Source organism: Oncorhynchus clarkii, chromosome 19, assembly GCF_045791955.1.
Source record: "Oncorhynchus clarkii lewisi isolate Uvic-CL-2024 chromosome 19, UVic_Ocla_1.0, whole genome shotgun sequence".
In the NCBI taxonomy this organism is placed as follows: Eukaryota; Metazoa; Chordata; class Actinopteri; order Salmoniformes; family Salmonidae; genus Oncorhynchus; species Oncorhynchus clarkii.
The window spans coordinates 61,902,473-61,922,199 of record NC_092165.1 but is presented as its reverse complement, the minus strand read 5'-3'; the positions used below and the strand labels follow the sequence as shown (position 1 = coordinate 61,922,199).

Sequence of the window (19,727 nt, the reverse complement as noted above, 5' to 3'; positions counted from 1 at the left end):
CTGTTTTGGACTCTCTCTACCACACCTGCTGTCTCTAACTCTGAATGATGGGCTACGAAAAGCCAACTGACATTTATTCTTGAGGTGTTGGTACCTGTTGTACCCTCGACAACCACTGTGATTATTATTATCATCATCATCATCATCATCTGACCGTGCTACACAACACAGCTCCTCAGACCCGGCCTTGGTCAGCAGTCCCAACAACTGATGCCAACCGCTTCATGGGATCGAAACTCCTCCCCCAAAAAAGAAGCTAACTAGCTGGTAGTCAAACTTTCCAATAGACTTTCAACATTTTCCAAAACAACAAACTTCGCCCCAAACAACAAACCGAGTGCCGCTATTTTCCTCAACAGGGTAGATATTTGTTGAACTTTTGTCAGGTGATTAACTTGAAAGATCTTTACATTTTTCACTATTGGAACCCTGTTACAAATAAGGGAATAGGGAAGATTTTGGAGACACACTCATTCACTCGTTGGTTATAGTTCATTGGGGGAGCGAGAGACAAAACACAAAACGGAAAACCAAACGGTACGAAAACCCCTGTTTATTCTGCCTCACTCCAAACTATCATATACACATGGCATGTCACATCAATACAGGAACTAAGTACACAATCAATAACACTTAGAATCTGCTCTGAAAATGGGAGGTAACAAAAAGCAACAGGAAAAAAAACTAGAGATTAAAAGAAAAGATCCATGTAAATAGATAGATTAATCGGTTTCTTTTTGTAGACTTGGGGGGGAAAGTGACATGTACTGTCCAGTAAGTAGATAACTGCTCTGCAGTCTAAGAGGCTAAAAAAGGGGTGAAGTTTCCCCCTAGCTACAGATCTAGAATCAGTTTCTCCTCCCCCCCCCCAATCCAAACCTCAACCGTTAGTGGTTGACCCAAGATCAGCGTCTTAGGAGGCAACTTCACCTCCACACCTCTAGTGAACCGTGCAGGTGGAACTGCCCTGAAATCAGGTACGAAAGAAATCCAGTCTGTTGTTGATGTGGAAACCAGATTCAGTATTTCAACAAGTCTTACAAGACAATGTCCTTTCACAAGCAATGTGCCCCGGACACCAAAAGGAGTGAACTTCAGATCCGTATGAGGGAGAACCAACGTTAGATTTATTTATTTTAAAAAAACAACGTAGAAATAACAAAAAAAAGAAAAACAATTCAAAGTATGACTTTGCAAATAAAAATTAAAAAGGTGGACAACTTTCTTCAGAGAGAGAAAAGTAGCCTTCTCTTAATATTTCCTATCGGTTTTAAAATGGACAGTCTCTAGTGTACACACACACTTACCTCTCTCACACACACACCTCACATCTCTCACACACACACTTACCTCTCTCACACACACACACATACACACACACACACACACTTACCCCTCTCACACACACTTACCTCTCTCACACACACTTACCTCTCACACACACACACACTTACCTCTCTCACACACACACACACTTACCTCTCTCACACACACACACACTTACCTCTCTCACACACACACACACACACTTACCTCTCTCACACACACACACACACTTACCTCTCTCACACACACACACTTACCTCTCTCACACACACACACTTACCTCTCTCACACACACTTACCTCACATCTTTCACACACACACTTACCCCTCTCACACACACACACTTACCTCTCTCACACACTTACCTCACATCCCTCTCACACACTACTCGAACACACACTTACCTCACATCTTTCACACACACACCTCACACACACATACACTTACCTCTCTCACACACACACACTTACCTCTCTCACACACACACACTTACCTCTCTCACACACACACACACACTTACCTCTCTCTCACACACACACACTTACCTCTCTCTCACACACACACTTACCTCTCTCTCACACACACACTTACCTCTCTCTCACACACACACTTACCTCACATCCCTCTCACACACACTACTCAAACACACACTTACCTCACATCTCACATCTTTCACACACACACACACCTCACATATCTCACACACAACTACCTCACATCTCTCACACACACACACACACACACACCTCACATCTCACACACATCTCTCATCTCTCACACACCTCACATCTCTCACACCTCACATCTCACACACAAACATACAGGTAGAATGGCCAACCAACACATGCAGGTGGTTCTGACTGACTGAGGGGTTAGGCTATTAGATCATTAGACCAAGCCCCCTCCTCTTCCTGTAGTTCATTAGACCACGGCCCCTCCTCTTCCTGTAGTTCATTAGACCAAGCCCTTCCTCTTCCTGTAGTTCTTTAGATCAAGCCCCTCCTCTTCTTGTAGTCCTCCAGGTTGAGAGACCTACGTGGAGCACCGTCCTTCACTGCCAGGGTGTTGGCGCTCACTGACAGAGACTTGGCTTCTGAAACACACCGGAGGAACAGCATTACTATGACACATCCTGTTGTTACAGCTCAGGGTGAAGTTGTCCCTTAGACGCTGACCTTGAATCAGTGTAGCTTCCCCCCCCCCCCCGTCACTATGGTTAACGTTGGGATTTGGGGGAGCTGATCCCAGATCTGTACCTCGGGAAAACGTCACGATGGAGAGGCATACTAGAACGCAGGATCAAGACTGCTCCCCTGCCTAAATACTCTGAAATAACTTGAGATTTTTTTTAGAAAGACAAGCTTGAAATTGGCATTGGCCTAATGGACTTAAACAAACTAGCTTTCTTATTGAAAGATAAATAAATAAATACAAAAATCTGTTAATTCTGATTTATCGAAGTTAGCTGGCTAACTAATGATGATAATCTTTCCATTTCAAGACGATTTGATAAATATCTTTATACATGGGGCTCCGATACAATACAGGAACCATACGTTTAGTTTCAAATGATTAGATAAATATCTTTATACAGTCGTAGTCGGAAGTTTTACATACAGTCATGGCCAAAAGTTGAGAATGACACAAATATTAATTTCCACAAAGTTTGCTGCTTCAAGTTGTCTTTAGATATTTTTTGTCAGATGTTACTGAAGTATAATTACAAGCATTTCGTAAGTGTCAATTAACTTCTGGGCCACATCCTGACTGACGGCAGCCCATTCTTGCATAATCAATGCTTGGAGTCTGTCAGAATTGGTGGGTTTTTGTTTGCCCACCCGCCTCTTGAGGATTGACCACAAATTCTCAATAAATTAAGGTCTGGGGAGTTCCCTGGCCATGGACCCAAAATATCAATGTTTTGTTCCCCGAGACACTTAGTTATCACTTTTGCCTTATGGCAAGGTGCTCCATCATGCTGGAAAAGGCATTGTTTGTCACCAAACTGTTCCTGGGTGGTTGGGAGAAGTTGCTCTCGGAGGTGGTGTTGGTACCATTCTTTATTCATGGCTGTGTTCTTTTGCAAAATTGTGAGTGAGCCCACTCCCTTGGCTGAGAAGCAACCCCACACATGAATGGTCTCAGGATGCTTTACTGTTGCCATAACAGGTAGCGATCACCTCGTCTTCTCCGGATAAGCTTTTTTCCGGATGCCCCAAACAATCGGAAAGGGGATTCAGAGAAAACGACTTTACCCCAGTCCTCAGCAGTCCAATCCCTGTACCTTTTGCAGAATATCAGTCTGTCCCTGATGTTTTTCCTGGAGAGAAGTGGCTTCTTTGCTGCCCTTCTTGACACCAGGCAATTCTCCAAAAGTCTTCGCCTCACTGTGCGTGCAGATGCACTCACACCTGCCTGCTGCCATTCCTGAGCAAGCTCTGTACTGGTGGTGCCCCGATTCCGCAGCTGAATCAACTTTAGGAGACGGTCCTGGCGCTTGCTGGACTTTCTTAGGCGCCCTGAACCCTTATGCACAACAATTGAACCGCTCTCCTTGAAGTTCCTGATGATCCGATAAATGGTTGATTTAGCTGCAATCTTACTGGCATCCATGCCTGTGAAGCCCTTTTTGTGCAAAGCAATGATGACTGCACGTGTTTCCTTGCAGGTAACAATGGTTGACAGGGGAAGAACAATGATTCCAAGCACCACCATCCTTTTGAAGCTTCCAGTCTGTTATTCAAACTCAATCAGCATGACAGAGTGATCTCCAGCCTTGTCCTCGTCAACACTTAGCTGTGTTAACAAGAGAATCACTGATATGTCAGCTGGTCCTTTTGTGGCAGGGCTGAAATGCAGTGGAAATGTTTTTTGGGGGATTCAGTTCATTTGCATGGCAAAGAGGGACTTTGCAATTAATTGCAATTCATCTGATCACTCTTCATAACATTCCGGAGTACATGCAAATTGCCATCATACAAACTGAGGCAACAGACTTTGTGAAAATTCATATTTGTGTCATTCAAAACTTTTGGCAACGCCTGTACACTTTAGCCAAAGACATTTAAACTCAGTTTCACAATTCCTGACATTTAATCCTAGTAAAAATTCCCTGTCTTCGGTCAGTAAGGATCATCACTTTAGTTTAAGAATGTGAAATGTCAGAATAATAGTAGAGAATTATTTATTTAAGCTTTTATTTATTTCATCACATTCCCAGTGGGTCAATTAGTATTTGGTAGCATTGCCTTTAAATTCAATTAGTATTTGGTAGCATTGCCTTTAAATTGTTTAACTTGGGTCAAACATTTGGGGTAGCCTTCCACAAGCTTCCCACAATAAATTGGGTGAATTTTGTCCCATTCCTCCTGACAGAGCTGGTGTAACTGAGTCAGGTTTGTAGGCCTCCTTGCTCGTGCTTTTTCAGTTCTGCCCACAAATGTTCAATAAGATGCACTAACATTTGTTGCACAAACACATCTTCTAATTTCCATTCAAATCTGCTGCTGATGATGATCATGAGCAGAGCCTCTCTGAGCTGTGTGTCTGAGCTGTGGTCACTGATCTATATACCCCATAATGTCAAAGTGGAATTAGGTTTTCATTAAATTAATTTTAAACATTTAAATAAATAAAAAAAAAACACTGAAATGTCTTGAGTATTCAACCTCTGTTATGGCACGCCTAAATAAGTTCAGGAGTAAAAACGATACTTAACAAGTCACAACTGAGTTGGTAGACAATAGTGCTTTCATCGGCAGGGTTGTGGGTTCGATTCCCACGGGGGACCAGTATATACATTTTTTTTTTTAAAGTATGAAAATGTACTCACTATTGTCTCTCTGGATAAGAGCGTCTGCTAAATGACATTAAATATATACACTATATACCGTTCAAAAGTTTGGGGTCATTTAGAAATTTACTTGTTTTTGGAGAGAAAAAAAAAGCAAATTTTTGGTCCATTAAAATAACATCAAATTGATCAGAAATACAGTGTGGACATTGTTAATGTTGTAAATGACTATTGTAGCTGGAAATGGAAGATTTGTAATGGAATATCTACATAGGCGTACAGAGGCCCATTATCAGCAACCATCACTCCTGTGTTCCAATGGCACGTTGTGTTAGCTAATCCAAGTTTATCATTTAAAAAAAGGCTAATTGATCATTAGAAAACCCTTTTGCAATTATGTTAGCACAGCTGAAAGCTGAAAACTGTTGTGCTAATTAAAGAAGCAATAAAACTGTCCTTCTTTAGACTAGTTGAGTATCTGGAGCATCAGCATTTGTGGGTTCGATTACAAGCTCAAAATGGCCAGAAACAAAGTACTTTCTTCTGAAACTCGTCAGTCTATTCTTGTTCTGAGAAATGAAGGCTATTCCATGCGAAAAATTGCCAAGAATCTGAAGATCACGTACAAAGCTGTGTACCACTCCCTTCACAGAACAGCACAAACTGGCACTAACCAGAATAGAAAGAGAAGTGGGGAGGCCCCGGTGCACAACTGAGCAAGAGGGCAAGTACATTAGAAAAAACAGATGCCTCACAAGTCCTCAACTGGCAGCTTCATTAAATAGTACCCCTAAAAACACCCGTCTGAACGTCAACAGTGAAGAGGTGACTCCAGGATTCCCTAATCAATCTAAACACAATACCCCATTGTGACGTCACAATACATCATAATGACGGCACAATACCCCATTGTGACATCACAATACATCATAATAACAAAGTGAAAACAGGTTTTCAGAAATGTATGCACATTTATTAAAAATAAAAAAACAGAAATACCTTATTTACATAAGTATTCAGACCCTTTACTCAGTACTTTGTTGAAGCACCTTTGGCAGCGATTACAGCCTTGAGTCTTCTTGGGTTTGACGCTACAAGCTTGGCACACCTGTATTTGGGGAGTTTCTCCCTTCCTTCTTCTCTGCAGATCCTCTCTAGCTCTGTCAGGTTGGATGGGGAGTGTCGCTGCACAATTATTTTCAGGTCTCTCCAGAGATGTTTAATTGGGTTCAAGTCTGGGCTCTGGCTGGGCCACTCAAGGACATTGAGACTGAAGTTGTCTTGGCTATGTGCTTTGTGTCGTTCTCCTGTTGGAAAGTGAACCTTCGCCCCAGTCTGAGGTACTGAGCAAGCTTTCATCAAGGATCTCTCTGCACTTTCATCTTTTCTTCAATCTTGACTCATCTCCCAGTCCCTGCCGCTGAAAAACATCCCCACAGCATGATGCTGCCACCACCATGTGTTCACTGGTTTCATCAGATCAGAGAATCTTGTTTCTCATGGTCTGAGAGTTCTTTAGGTGCTTTTTGGCAAACTCCAAGCAGGCTGTCATGGAGGCCACTTCTCAGTGAAAGGCACGTCTGGCCAATCTACCATGAAGGTCTGATTGGTGGAGAGCTGCAGAGATGGGAGAACCTTCCTGAAGGACAACCATCTCCTTCCAGACACTGGAGCTCTGTCAGAGTGACCATCGGGTTCTTGGTCACTTCCCTGACCAAGGCTCTTTTCCCCTGATTGCTCAGTTTGGCCAGATGGCCAGCTCTTGGAAGAGTCTTGGTGGTTCCAAACTTCTTCCATTTAACAATGACGGAAGCCACTGTGACCACGGGGACTGACGCGTAATCGGTGAATTTTTACATTCCTAATGCACTGATGCTGCTTTGTAGTATACTATATACATGGTCTAGCAGCACCACTACCGACCCCACATCACAAATTGAACAATCCCCCTGGAGACGGGGGTTCGACCCGTGAACCCACCACTTTATGCGCGTTACATATGAACTTCACCTGCGTTGGGAACCTGTAGGTCAATCTTGACGTCAAAGTCGTGGACTTTAAAGAGGTCCTCTGATAGGTCGCTGGTGTTCTTAGTAGGGTCGATGACTTTGAGAGCAGCCTGTCCTGCTCCCCTGCCCATCTCAAACTCCAAGTCCATCTCTTTGCCTGACCCTTCTCCGTACTTCTCATTGAGGTGTTGGAGGATAGCTGCATGGACTGAAGGGTCTCTGGCCTGCCAAAACACAAACAGACAGACACACAAGTTCATCTGAATATTATACAGCATGGCTGCATCCCAAATAGAGACTTACGTTAGACAGAGAGAGAGACAGAGACGAGCGAGAGACAGAGAGAGAGACAGAGACGAGCGAGAGACAGAGAGAGAGACAGAGACGAGCGAGAGACAGAGAGCGAGAGACAGAGAGCGAGAGACAGAGAGCGAGAGACAGAGAGCGAGAGACAGAGAGCGAGAGACAGAGAGCGAGAGACAGGAAGAGACTTACGTTAGACACCATGGTCGGTTTGCACTGCCGTCTAGTAAACGGGTCCATCTGCAACTTGGCATTCTGTCCTTCAGCCTGAAAGAGAAATAGTATATATAATATAGTCATAATAATAATTAAAAATGTAACGTAACAATGAGTCGTAATAAGCAATAGAATATAAATGTACACTGAATAAAAATATAAACTCAACATGTAAAGTGTTGGTCCCATGAGCGGAAATAAAAGATCCCAGAAATGCTCCATATTCGCACACAAAGCTTATTTCTCTCAAATTCTGTGCACAAATGTGTTCACATCCCTGTTGGTGAGCATTTCTCCTTTGTCAAGATAATCCATCCACCTGACAGGTGTGGCATAATCAAGAAGCTGATTAAACAGCATGATCGTTACACAGGAGCACCTTGGGCAGGGGACAATAAAATGCCCCTCTCTAAAATGTGCAGTTATGTCACAAAACACAATGCCACAGATGTCTCAAGTTTTGAGGGAGTGTGCAATTGGCACGCTGACTGCAGGAATGTCCACCACAGCTGTTGCCAGATCATTGAATGTTCATTTCTCTACCATAAGCCGCCTCCAACGTCATTTAAGAGAATTGAGCAGTACGTCCAACCAGCCTCACAACAGTGTGTATTGCATCTTGTGGGCGAGCGGTTTGCTGATGTCAACGTTGTAAACAGAGTGCACCATGGTGGCGGTGGGGTTATGGTATGGGGCAGGCATAATCTACGGACAACGAACACAATTGCATTTTATCGATGGCAATTTGAATGCAGAGAGATACCGTGACGAGATCCAGATGTCGTGCCATTCATTCGCCGCCATCACCTCATGTTTCAGCATGATAATGCACGGCCCCATGTTGCAAGGATCTGTACACAATTCCTGGAATCTGAACATGTCCCAGTTCTTCCATGGCCTGCATACTCACCAGACATGTCACCCATTGAGCATGTTTGGGATGCTCTGGATCGACGTGTACGACAGCGTGTTCCAGTTCCCGCCAATATCCAGGAACTTCTCACAGCCATTGAAGAGGAGTGGGACAACATTCCACAGACCACAATCAACAGCCTGATCAACTCTGTGTGAAGGAGATGTGTCACACTGCATGAGGTAAATGGTCACACCAGATACTGACTGGTTTTCTGATCCACACCCCTACTTGTGTTTAAGGTATCTGTGACCAACAGATGGACATCTGTATTCCCAGTCATGTGAAATCCATAGATTAGGGCCTAATTTATTTATTTTAATTGACGTATTTCCTCATATGATCTGTAACTCAGTAAAATCTTTGAAATTGTTGCATGTTGCGTTTATATTTTTTGTTCAGTGTGTATTTATAACAAAACCAAAACTAACGGATTAAAAACATAATTGCGTACTGCAGAGCCTGGGGTCGCGCCCAGGCTCTGTCGTAACCGGCCGCGACCGGGAGGGCCGTAGGGCGACGCACAATTGGCCTAGCGTCGTCCGGGTTAGGGAAGGATTGGTCGGTAGGGATCTCCTTGTCTCATCGCGCACCAGCGACTCCCGTGGCGGGCCGGGCGCAGTGCGCGCTAGCCAAGGTTGCCAGGTGCACGGTGTAGCCTCCGACACATTGGTGTGGCTGGCACCGGGTTGGATGCGCGCTGTGTTAAGAAGCAGTACGGCTGGTTGGGTTGTGTATCGGAGGACGCATGACATTCAGCCTTCGTCTCTCCCGAGCCCGTACGGGAGTTTTAGCAATGAGACAAGATAGTAGCTAGTAGCTACTACAACAATTGGATACCACGAAATTGGTGAGAAAAAGGGGTAAAATTCAAAAAATAAATAAATAATTGCGCTGCGATGACATTTAGTTCAGATGGAGGCTGGGATACTTACGACTAGAGCCTTCTCAGACTCCACGATGTTCCAGCTACGATTCCTCTGGTTGATGTAGCTGGAGGAGACAGATGGACAGAGAGGTTTAGATACATTCGGAGAAAACAGATGGGGGTTATTCGGAAAGTATTCAAACCCCTCGACTTTCTCCACTTTGTTACGTGACGTTTAATTCAATGTTTCTTCACTTTAAAAAAAACATTGTAAAAGTGAGGTTTACCTCATGCGTGTTTCATTGGATCTTACTATACAAACATTGCTATGCATGTACCCCCCCCCCCCCCCCAACAGCTCCGTTTCACAAGCGATGCACTTCTACTCAGGTCGTTGTACGAACCGTTTTAAAATCGAAGACGCTAAACAAATGAAGTTCATTATTATAAAAAAATATAATATGATTATTGTGTTTACCTGATGGCAGAGATGTTTTTGGTCCTCTGTCTGTCCAGATGCTCGGCCCTCTCCTCCAACTCATTCAGCTGGTCCTGGATCTCTTTGGCTCGGTCTCCTTCTCCACTCTCCTCAGCCATGGCCTGGAGGAAGACACAAGTCAAGTTCATTTGTCATGCAACAGGATACACATGGTACGCAAGACAATTAAATGCTGACCTGCAGGTTCAAGGTGGACACCACATGAACAATAAATGGAATCAGAAAATACAACTCTATGGAATCAACAGAGTGTACGCACACACACTGCACACACACCGCACCCAGGAGATGTTAATTTATCTACCTTATCTTTGAGTAGTGATGTTTTCTTCATGGCGTAGTTGGAAGGAGCCTTTCTGAATCTGTCTTTCTCTTTAACAATCTGTGGATCAACAAACAAGGTCAAAGTTTAACACTGTAATGAACATCATTAATATGGCACAGAATAGGTATGACCGGGAAATAAGACCAACATTACATCCCCAATGGCACCCTATTCCCTATATAGTGCACTACTTTAGACCAGAGCCCTATATAGTGCACTACTTTAGACCAGAGCCCTATATAGTGCACTACTTTAGACCAGAGCCCTATATAGTGCACTACTTTAGACCAGAGCCCTATTCCCTATATAGTGCACTACTTTAGACCAGAGCCCTATAAAGTGCACTACTTTAGACCAGAGCCCTATTCCCTATATAGTACACTACTTTAGACCAGAGCCCTATATAGTGCACTACTTTAGACCAGAGCCCTATTCCCTATATAGTACACTACTTTAGACCAGAGCCCTATAAAGTGCACTACTTTAGACCAGAGCCCAATTCCCTATATAGTACACTACTTTAGACCAGAGCCCTATATAGTGCACTACTTTAGACCAGAGCCCTATATAGTGCACTACTTTAGACCAGAGCCCTATATAGTGCACTACTTTAGACCAGAGCCCTATATAGTGCACTACTTTAGACCAGAGCCCTATATAGTGCACTACTTTAGACCAGAGCCCTATATAGTGCACTACTTTAGACCAGAGCCCTATATAGTGCACTACTTTAGACCAGAGCCCTATATAGTGCACAACTTTAGACCAGAGCCCTATATAGTGCACAACTTTAGACCAGAGCCCCATTCCCTATATAGTGCACTACTTTAGACCAGAGCCCTATTCCCTATATAGTGCACTACTTTAGACCAGAGCCCTATTCCCTATATAGTGCACTACTTTAGACCAGAGCCCTATTCCCTATAAAGTGCACTACTTTAGACCAGAGCCCTATTCCCTATATAGTGCACTACTTTAAACCAGAGGTCTATGGGCACTACATAAGGAATAGGGTCCCTGGTCTAAAGTAGTGCGCAATATAGGGAAATGAGGTGATATTTGAGACGGACAGATACTTACGTCCTCGATGTCTTTGTCGTTGAATTTGTAGTTACAAGCCTCTTTGATGGCCTGTTCCTTCTTATTGATCTCATCTAGAGTAGGAACCTGCATACTGGCTATGATCATCTGTAGGCAGAGAGGAAAAACATCAAGAGAGACTCTGCTCTCCGACAGGGCCGACGTAACCAGGTATAACAGAACCCTGCTTCTCCACGAGACATCCATCCAAGATCCACAACATTCATCTTTCCCAGTCACTTTGGATATTCCCTTGGCAAGATTTGTAACAATAGACGTCTACCAGGAGGAGTTCAAGCAACCATGCTCCTCTATCCACAATCAGCATGTTCCCTCTGGTACTTCCTCAAGTCAACCATCCAACCAACCAGAAATCTCAATTTCCCACTTCCTCAAGTCAACCATCCAATCAGCATGCTCCTTCCAGTCAACTCACCGCCTCCTTCCACTTCATAAACTCGTTTTCTGTGAACTCCTGATTGGACACAAACTCCAGTCTGAAGACTCGGGTATCACCACCATGCCTAGAGGAGAGAGATTATGGGACGGGGCACAGAGAAACCGTCACAGACGAAGAGACATAAATAGCGAAACGGGAAGAGAGGAGGAGGAGAGAAAGAGAGGAGGAGGAGGAGAGAAACAGGAAGAGGCGAGAGAGAGAGAGAGAGAGAGAGAGAGAAACAGGAAGAGGAGGTGGAGAGAAACAGGAAGAGGAGGTGGAGAGAAACAAGAATAGAAGGTGGAGAGAAACAGGAAGAGGTGGAGAGAAACAGGAAGAAGAGAAGCCAAGGGTAGTAGCGGGTAAGAGGAGAGAGAAACAGGAAGAGGAGAGAGAGAGAGAAGCAGGAAGAAGAGAAGCCAAGGGTAGTAGCAGGTAAGAGGAGAGAGAAACAGGAAGAGGAGGTGGAGAGAAACAGGAAGAGAAGGTGGAAAGAAACAGGAAGAAGAGAAGCCGAGGGTAGTAGCAGGTAAGAGGAGAGAGAAACAGGAAGAGGAGGTGGAGAGAAACAGGAAGAAGAGAAGCCAAGGGTAGTAGCAGGTGAGAGGCGAGTAGTTTTAAATGAAGGATGTCGTACTGTAACTGTAGTCCTTTGTTCGTCCGGGTCGTTCCCAACTGGTACACTTTAGCCGTCTCTACCACGTCAACTATTTCAGCCACCTTATCACAGGGAATTACAAGAAATACTCATTATTGAACAGAACTGAAAATATCAAAGTTAAATCGGAATAAGTTTCCCAGACATGGAGATTCAACATTGAGCAGGATGTTCAGTCTAGGACCAGGTTTAAACATGCACTCAAGATATTAAAAATAATAATTAAATAACTTTTACTGTTGTAAATAATATCCCACGAATTAACACAGTAATGTACACACACATAAGGGTAAGGAAAATATATGTTTTGACCAAAATAGTTTTTTTTTCCATTTTTGTTTTTTGACACAAGTGCAAACTTCAAGGAGTAGTAGGCCGGTGTCCTCTGATGTCATCAGCCTCCATCTTGCCTGAGGAACAAAAGAGGAGCAATAGAGAACTATTGCCGTGTGGATACCTGGACCGCCTATTGAGATGTGCCTTTAGTTCAGTAAATCAGGTGATAAATGAGGTGAAAAAAGGAGAGTGGGGTAGGACTTTAATCTGTCTCATGGGGAAACAGCTCCAATAAATGCATCTTGTTACCCTGTAAACTGGTTTGCTACTACTGTTCCCGATGCCGATCCGTACGAAGCAGCCGCTGACGGTCTTCTGGAAGAACGGCATGTGGCACCAACGCTCCAGTTTGTGTCGGGACAGACGGACACGGTTCAGCTCGTCTGGCAGTGACACGGGCTGAGACTTTGGTGGCGTCTCCTCTTTCCTGGAAACATCCCGAGACAGAAAACATAGAAACACTGGTCACTGATCGTTGTTCACTGATCGTTGGTCAAGCAGAACGGTTTCAAATAGTCAAAAAATATATATCTATTTTTTTAAGTTACAAGGTTACTGAAATGGGATTTCTTAGACCAACTAAATCTTGAAGACCAAATTCAACAAAGTAATTTAGACCTATTAAGGAACTACTAATTTGCAGTGTTTAACATTGAGCTCCAGTACTACTAGGAACACTTTAATAAAATAAATAAAAAAATAAACCCACAGCTGATGGATAGATACTCACTCTTCGTCTTCGGAATAAGATGAAGAGCGTGAACTGCGATCGCTCTTTACTGAGGATTTGTCTTCGTCCTCCTCCTCTTCCTCCTCCTCGTCGTCAGAGTACACCTCGCTGGTCTTCAGGGGCTGCCGTTTCGCCAGGAGCTCCGCTGTCCTTGTTTTCTTTTTCTCTCTCTCCGCTTTCAGTTCCTCCATGGCCTGAGACTTTTTATCCAGCTTCTCGTCCCGTTTAGTTCTCCTCTCCTTGTTGTGGGACATAACCTACAGGAGAATGTAGTCACAATGTACAATGTACCTGTAAGGACTATGGAACACAATGTGGTGTGTTGTTTAAAAATATACAGCACATTGGGAAAGTATTTAAAATGACTTTTTCCACATTGTGTTACATTACAGCCTAATTCTAAAATGGATTAAATCATTTTTTCTCCCTCATCAATCTACACACAATACCCCATAATGGCAAAGCGGAAACAGTTTTTTTTAGAACTTTTAGCAAATATATTTTAAAAAACAAACAGAAATTGCTTATTTACATAAGTATTCAGACCCTTTGCTATGAGACTTAAAATTTAGCTCAGCATCATCATGCTGTGGGGGATGGTTTTCAGTGGCAGGGACTGGGAGACTAGTCAGGATCGAGGGAAAGATGAACAGAGCAGAGCAAAGTACAGAGAGAGATCCTTGTTGAAAACCTGCTCCAGAGCACTCAGGACCTCAGACTGGGGGTGAATGTTCACCTTCCAACAGGCGAATGACCTTAAGCACACAGCCAAGACAAAGCAGGAGTGGCTGTGCAGCGATGCTCCCCATCCAACCTGACAGAGCGTAAGAGGATCTGTAGAGAAGAATGTGAGGAACTCCCCAAATACAGGTGTGCCAAGCTTGTAACATCATACTCAAGAAGAGTTGAGACTGTAATCACTGCCAAAGGTGCTTCAACAAAGTACTAAGTAAAGGGTCTGAATACTTATGGAAATGTCATATTTCTAAAAAACTGTTTTTGCTTGGTCATTATGGGGCATTATGATGTCATTATGGGGCATTGTGATGTCATTATGGGGCATTGTGATGTCATTATGGGGCATTGTGATGTCATTATGGGGCATTGTGATGTCATTATGGGGCATTGCGTGTAGATTGCTGAGTGACACTCAATGTAATCCATTTTAGAATAAGGCTGTAACGTAACAAAATGTGAAAAAAGTCAAGGGGTCTGAATACTTTCCAAATCCTCTATACTTTCACACATGTGCTGCTGCTAATATGTTCTTTATTTTACTCTTATTATTATCATCATCTATCCTGATGTCTAGTCACTTTACCCTGCCTTCATGTACATATCTACCTCAAATACCTTATTATAATCTATCCTGATGTCACTTTACCCTGCCTTCATGTACATATCTACCTCTAATACCTTATTATTATCTATCCTGATGTCACTTTACCCTGCCTTCATCTACATATCTACCTCTAATACCTTATTATCTATCCTGATGTCTAGTCACTTTACCCTGCCTTCATGTGCATATCTACCTCAAATACCTTATTATTATCTATCCTGATGCCTAGTCACTTTACCCTGCCTTCATGTACATATCTACCTCACGTTATTATTATCTATCCTGATGTCTAGTCACTTTACCCTGCCTTCATGTACATATCTACCTCAAATACCTTATTATAATCTATCCTGATGCCTAGTCACTTTACCCTGCCTTCATGTACATATCTACCTGAAATACCTTATTATAATCTATCCTGATGCCTAGTCACTTTACCCTGCCTTCATGTACATATCTACCTCACGTTATTATTATCTATCCTGATGTCTAGTCACTTTACCCTGCCTTCATGTACATATCTACCTCACGTTATTATTATCTATCCTGATGTCTAGTCACTTTACCCTGCCTCCATGTACATATCTACCTCGATATGTTGTACTCCTGCACAAAGCGTCTTTAGAAATGCTTTCAGAAGATAAACTCACCACCTGCAGGTCCTGATGAGTCCGGTCTTCATGATGACCGGATGATCTCTCTCGCTTCTTCCGTTCTTCCTCGTCCTTCTTTTTCTTCTCCTCTTTCTCCTTCTTTTTCGCCGTCTTCAGTTTCTTTTTTATTTCAAATCTGATACAGAAGATGTTCGATTATGGGATATAAATAGCAATACATCAAGATATACATAGCAATAAATCAATAAATCAAGATATACATAGCAATAAATCAAGATATACATATCAATAAATCAATACATCAAGATATACATGGCAATAAATCAATACATCAAGATATACATAGCAATAAATCAATACATCAAGATATACATAGCAATACATCAAGATATACATATCAATACGTCAAGATATACAGAGCAATAAATCAAGATATACAGAGCAATAAATCAAGATATACATAGCAATAAATCAAGATATACAGAGCAATAAATCAATAAATCAAGATATACAGAGCAATAAATCAATAAATCAAAATATACATAGCAATAAATCAAGATATACAGAGCAATAAATCAATAAATCAAGATATACATATCAATAAATCAAGATATACAGAGCAATACGTCAAGATATACAGAGCAATAAATCAATACATCAAGATATACATATCAATACATCAAGATATACATAGCAATACATCAAGATATACATATCAATACGTCAAGATATACAGAGCAATAAATCAATAAATCAAGATATACAGAGCAATAAATCAAGATATACATAGCAATAAATCAAGATATACAGAGCAATAAATCAAGATATACAGAGCAATAAATCAATAAATCAAGATATACAGAGCAATAAATCAATAAATCAAGATATACAGAGCAATAAATCAATAAATCAAGATATACAGAGCAATAAATCAATAAATCAAGATATACATAGCAATAAATCAATAAATCAAGATATACATAGCAATAAATCAAGATATACATATCAATAAATCAAGATATACAGAGCAATAAATCAAGATATACATAGCAATAAATCAAGATATACAGAGCAATAAATCAATAAATCAAGATATACAGAGCAATAAATGAATAAATCAAGATATACAGAGCAATAAATGAATAAATCAAGATATACATAGCAATAAATCAAGATATACAGAGCAATAAATCAAGATATACATATCACTTAAAAAAATATTTATTTTCCCTGTTTTGTAAAATTATATATATTTTTATTTCATTTAACTAGGCAAGTCGGTTAAGAATCTATTCTTATTTACAATGACGGCCTACCCCGGCCAAACCCGAGCGACGCTGGACCAATTGTGCGCCGCCCTAAGGGACTCCCAATTACAGCTCCATTGGTGATAGAGCCTGGATTCGAACCAGGGTGTCTGTAGTGATGCCACTGGCACCGAGATGCGGTGCCTTAGACCGCTGCGCCACTCGAGAATCCCTAAAGGCGATGGTGGTGAATGAATAACAACAATGGGCCTCAGGATTTAGTCAAGGTATCTCTGTGCATTCTAATTGCCATTGATAAAATGCAATTATGTGCCAATTCTCTGACAACATTGGCAGCGGCTTATGGTAAAGAAATGAACATTTAAAATGTTGTTTTTATATTTTTGTTGAGCACACACACCATCTCAGTCTCAACTCTCCTGCCCCGACGACAGTCTCAACTCTCCTGCCCCGACGACAGTCTCAACTCTCAAGCTCTGTACTCAAAAGATAAATTTTGCTTCTTAGTCCAGGACTAGGCTAAAATTTGCATCCAAGAAACTGTCCCTTATAGTTCCAACTTCCTGAAGTAGTCTTACCTCCTCTTGAGCACCTCCCTCTTCTCTATCCTATTGAAGAGCTCCTGCTCCCTCTCCTTCTCCGTCATCTGCTCCAGCCGAGCCCTGTCCTCCTCGTCTCCCATCAGGTCCTCTCCGTAGTCGTCCCTGAAGACATCGTCCTCCGACGAGGAGTCTGAGCTGGAGGCAGAGCTGTTGCTCTCGGAGTCAGACACCTCACCTGGAGGAAGAGACCATTACATAATAAGAAACCCCAAGAGAGATGTTTATCTCAATGTGTCTTTCTGTGATTCCGCGTCTCCGATCACCTGGAAAATACCATTATATGGGGTTAGTTAGCATTATTAGTTGGTAGATACGCAAAAATCTAAATGGTAAAATAAACCACTGGCAGCAATCAACAACTCTTGAGGTCTATCTCAATTAGTCTTTCAAAGATTCCTTGCATCCCATCTCCTTCTCAAGTGTATATAGAATGTGAAGATCCAAGGTCTCTCCCCGCGGGTCATCCTCTCCCATGTGTTTTTAGAAGGAGCCAAGGAGAGAGGATGAGAAGTATAGAGGAAAGATGGAGGGGGGGGGGGGGTGAGCCCGGGGTCTCAGGACAACGTACCCTCCTCGGGGGCAGAACTGTCAGCTGAACTGTCTCCACCAGAACTACCGGACGATGCAGCTTTATGTGCCTTCTTCTTCGCGGCCTCTTTCTTCTTCTCTGTTGTTGTCGGTTTCCCTGGCTTAACTTTCTTCTTGACTTTAGGACCACCGGCGGTCCACTAAGTGAAAACAACATACACAGAAAAATCAGTAAACACAATGTCACGTGGAGCATCAAGGACTGTATAAATATAGTGATAATAACATGACTCTTTCATGCCACCTAGTGTAAGGGCTGGTTTCCTGGACCCAAGTCAAGCCTAGTCAGGGCCTAAAACATTTTTCAAAAAAAAAAGATCCTCAGTTGAGCTTCTTAGTTCAGGAAACCAGCCCTAAGGAGATCAACATAGATATAGAGAGGAGATTCATACCTCATCGTCGCTGTCTGATGTCTCCGAGTCTGATGAGGCTGCAGGCTTACTGACTGGCTGGTCATCCTGTTGGTTATCCTGCTGGTCATCCGAGTCCACCCTCTTCCTCTTGGTGGCCAGAGACAGAAGCTCCTGGGGGCCACAGGGTGAGAGACAGAGGTGAGTGCCTGAACTCCTGATACAGTATATCAACCAGACAAAGTGGAGAAGCTGACATCCATTTTATAAAAATAGGTGTTGTTAACAGTTCATATGGATTGAGACGGAAGCGCCTGGGTGCCACAGGGTGGGATACACAAGACAGAGGGGTAAGTTTAAAGCATGGGCGATTGTGTCTGAAAAGTCTTTCACAGTGATAAGACAATGGGCAGGTAGAATAGTGGAGGAGCTTACATCCTGTACAACATATATATATTTTCGATAGTTAATATGGATTGACTTATACAGGATGAATTCTGTATGGCCTGCTCAGAGGACAGCAGAACAGGTAAAAGTTACATTTTTGTTGACTAAACCGTTACAGTATATTTAGAGGCTGTTGCATGTGTGGAAGCATAGTAGTACTATAGTTTATCAGTCACTCGCTTTTATTATGTGGTCTTATTTTACAGTGAGAAACTTAAATGATTTTATTTTAATATGGTGCTGTGTAAAAAATATATATGAGCCATCATTGGGTAATATACCTACCTCCCTGTTGAAGCTTGTGTCAACGTTTAACTGTATGTTTACCAAAACAAAATGTAATCAACAGGCCGAATTGTTGCTAGCTACCTAACTAAATTACTATCAGGAGGTATAATAGCAAAGATAGCAAATTACCACCTTCACTGCTACATGTAAGGCTATGCTAAATCTACGATTGACATGTCTTTATAGCAACACCACTGGCTGTACAGAAACGGGACAGTCTATCGGACGCTAGCTGGTTAGCTAACATTAGCTAACTGTGTGTCAACATTTAACTTCAGCTGCGCCCCTTCGGGTCATGCAGAAAGATTGCGTTATAAATCCGTAGGTCACTGTATTATTTGATTAGCAAATTATCACAGATTATTGTCGTTGCCACATGATACTATAAACTGGAATTGAATAAAGCCAATAAAACGTCAGGCCTATGGCGCGGTGTTTTCCTCCAAAACTCCTAGGCACAGCTAACATTACCTAGGTTGTCAACACCGAGAGCGGAAAAAAACCCCACATAGAAACCTCCTTACTTGATCTAAATTATCATCACTGGCGCTGTCTTCAGAGTCAGAGTCGATAACGACTCGACCTTTCCGTTTCTTTACATTCACCATGATTAAAGCTTTATGTTTCGTCTGTGGTGGCTGTTGAAACTAAAACTCCGCAGTCCTCCACAACGGGCCGATATACAACTGAACATTGTCGCAACGACTAGAGAACAAGCGGAACTGAAAATCAC

The 19,727-nt window shown here is 42.4% G+C and overlaps 1 protein-coding gene across 5 annotated transcripts; it reads right to left on the bottom strand.

Moving 5' to 3' along the window:
- Nucleotides 1-529: 529 nt before the first annotated feature.
- On the bottom strand, nucleotides 530-19,725 carry LOC139375466 (RNA polymerase-associated protein RTF1 homolog). 5 transcript variants are annotated; one of them, XR_011627801.1, is made up of 18 exons: nucleotides 19,519-19,711; nucleotides 18,302-18,433; nucleotides 17,890-18,049; nucleotides 17,298-17,496; nucleotides 15,488-15,626; nucleotides 13,496-13,752; nucleotides 13,015-13,192; nucleotides 12,409-12,491; nucleotides 11,769-11,856; nucleotides 11,333-11,440; nucleotides 10,232-10,309; nucleotides 9,907-10,028; nucleotides 9,496-9,553; nucleotides 7,624-7,698; nucleotides 7,130-7,352; nucleotides 1,929-2,419; nucleotides 1,380-1,625; nucleotides 530-1,324 (listed from the first exon to the last, which is right to left on the bottom strand). XR_011627801.1 is itself a non-coding variant. In XM_071117280.1 (16 exons), exons 1-16 carry the CDS (start codon nucleotides 19,600-19,602, stop codon nucleotides 2,313-2,315), a joined length of 2,091 nt encoding a protein of 696 aa, XP_070973381.1. In that variant the 5' UTR covers nucleotides 19,603-19,725; the 3' UTR covers nucleotides 530-2,312. The 5 variants fall into 5 exon arrangements, 1 of the variants encoding a protein (XP_070973381.1); XR_011627802.1 differs by having other exon boundaries at nucleotides 530-1,412; nucleotides 1,570-1,819; nucleotides 1,946-2,419; XR_011627800.1 differs by having other exon boundaries at nucleotides 1,386-2,419; nucleotides 19,519-19,716.
- Nucleotides 19,726-19,727: the final 2 nt, after the last annotated feature.

Excerpts from the sequence above, each read along its gene's own strand:
- LOC139375466 (XM_071117280.1), bottom strand. The coding sequence starts at position 19,602 with ATGGTGAATGTAAAGAAACGGAAAGGTCGAGTCGTTATCGACTCTGAC. Across the intron at positions 12,492-13,014 it reads GTAGCAAACCAGTTTACAGG|GTGGCTGAAATAGTTGACGT; the intron begins GTAACAAGATGC and ends CCCTGTGATAAG. Across the intron at positions 7,699-9,495 it reads AGTCTGAGAAGGCTCTAGTC|GCTGAAGGACAGAATGCCAA; the intron begins GTAAGTATCCCA and ends TTTCTCTTTCAG.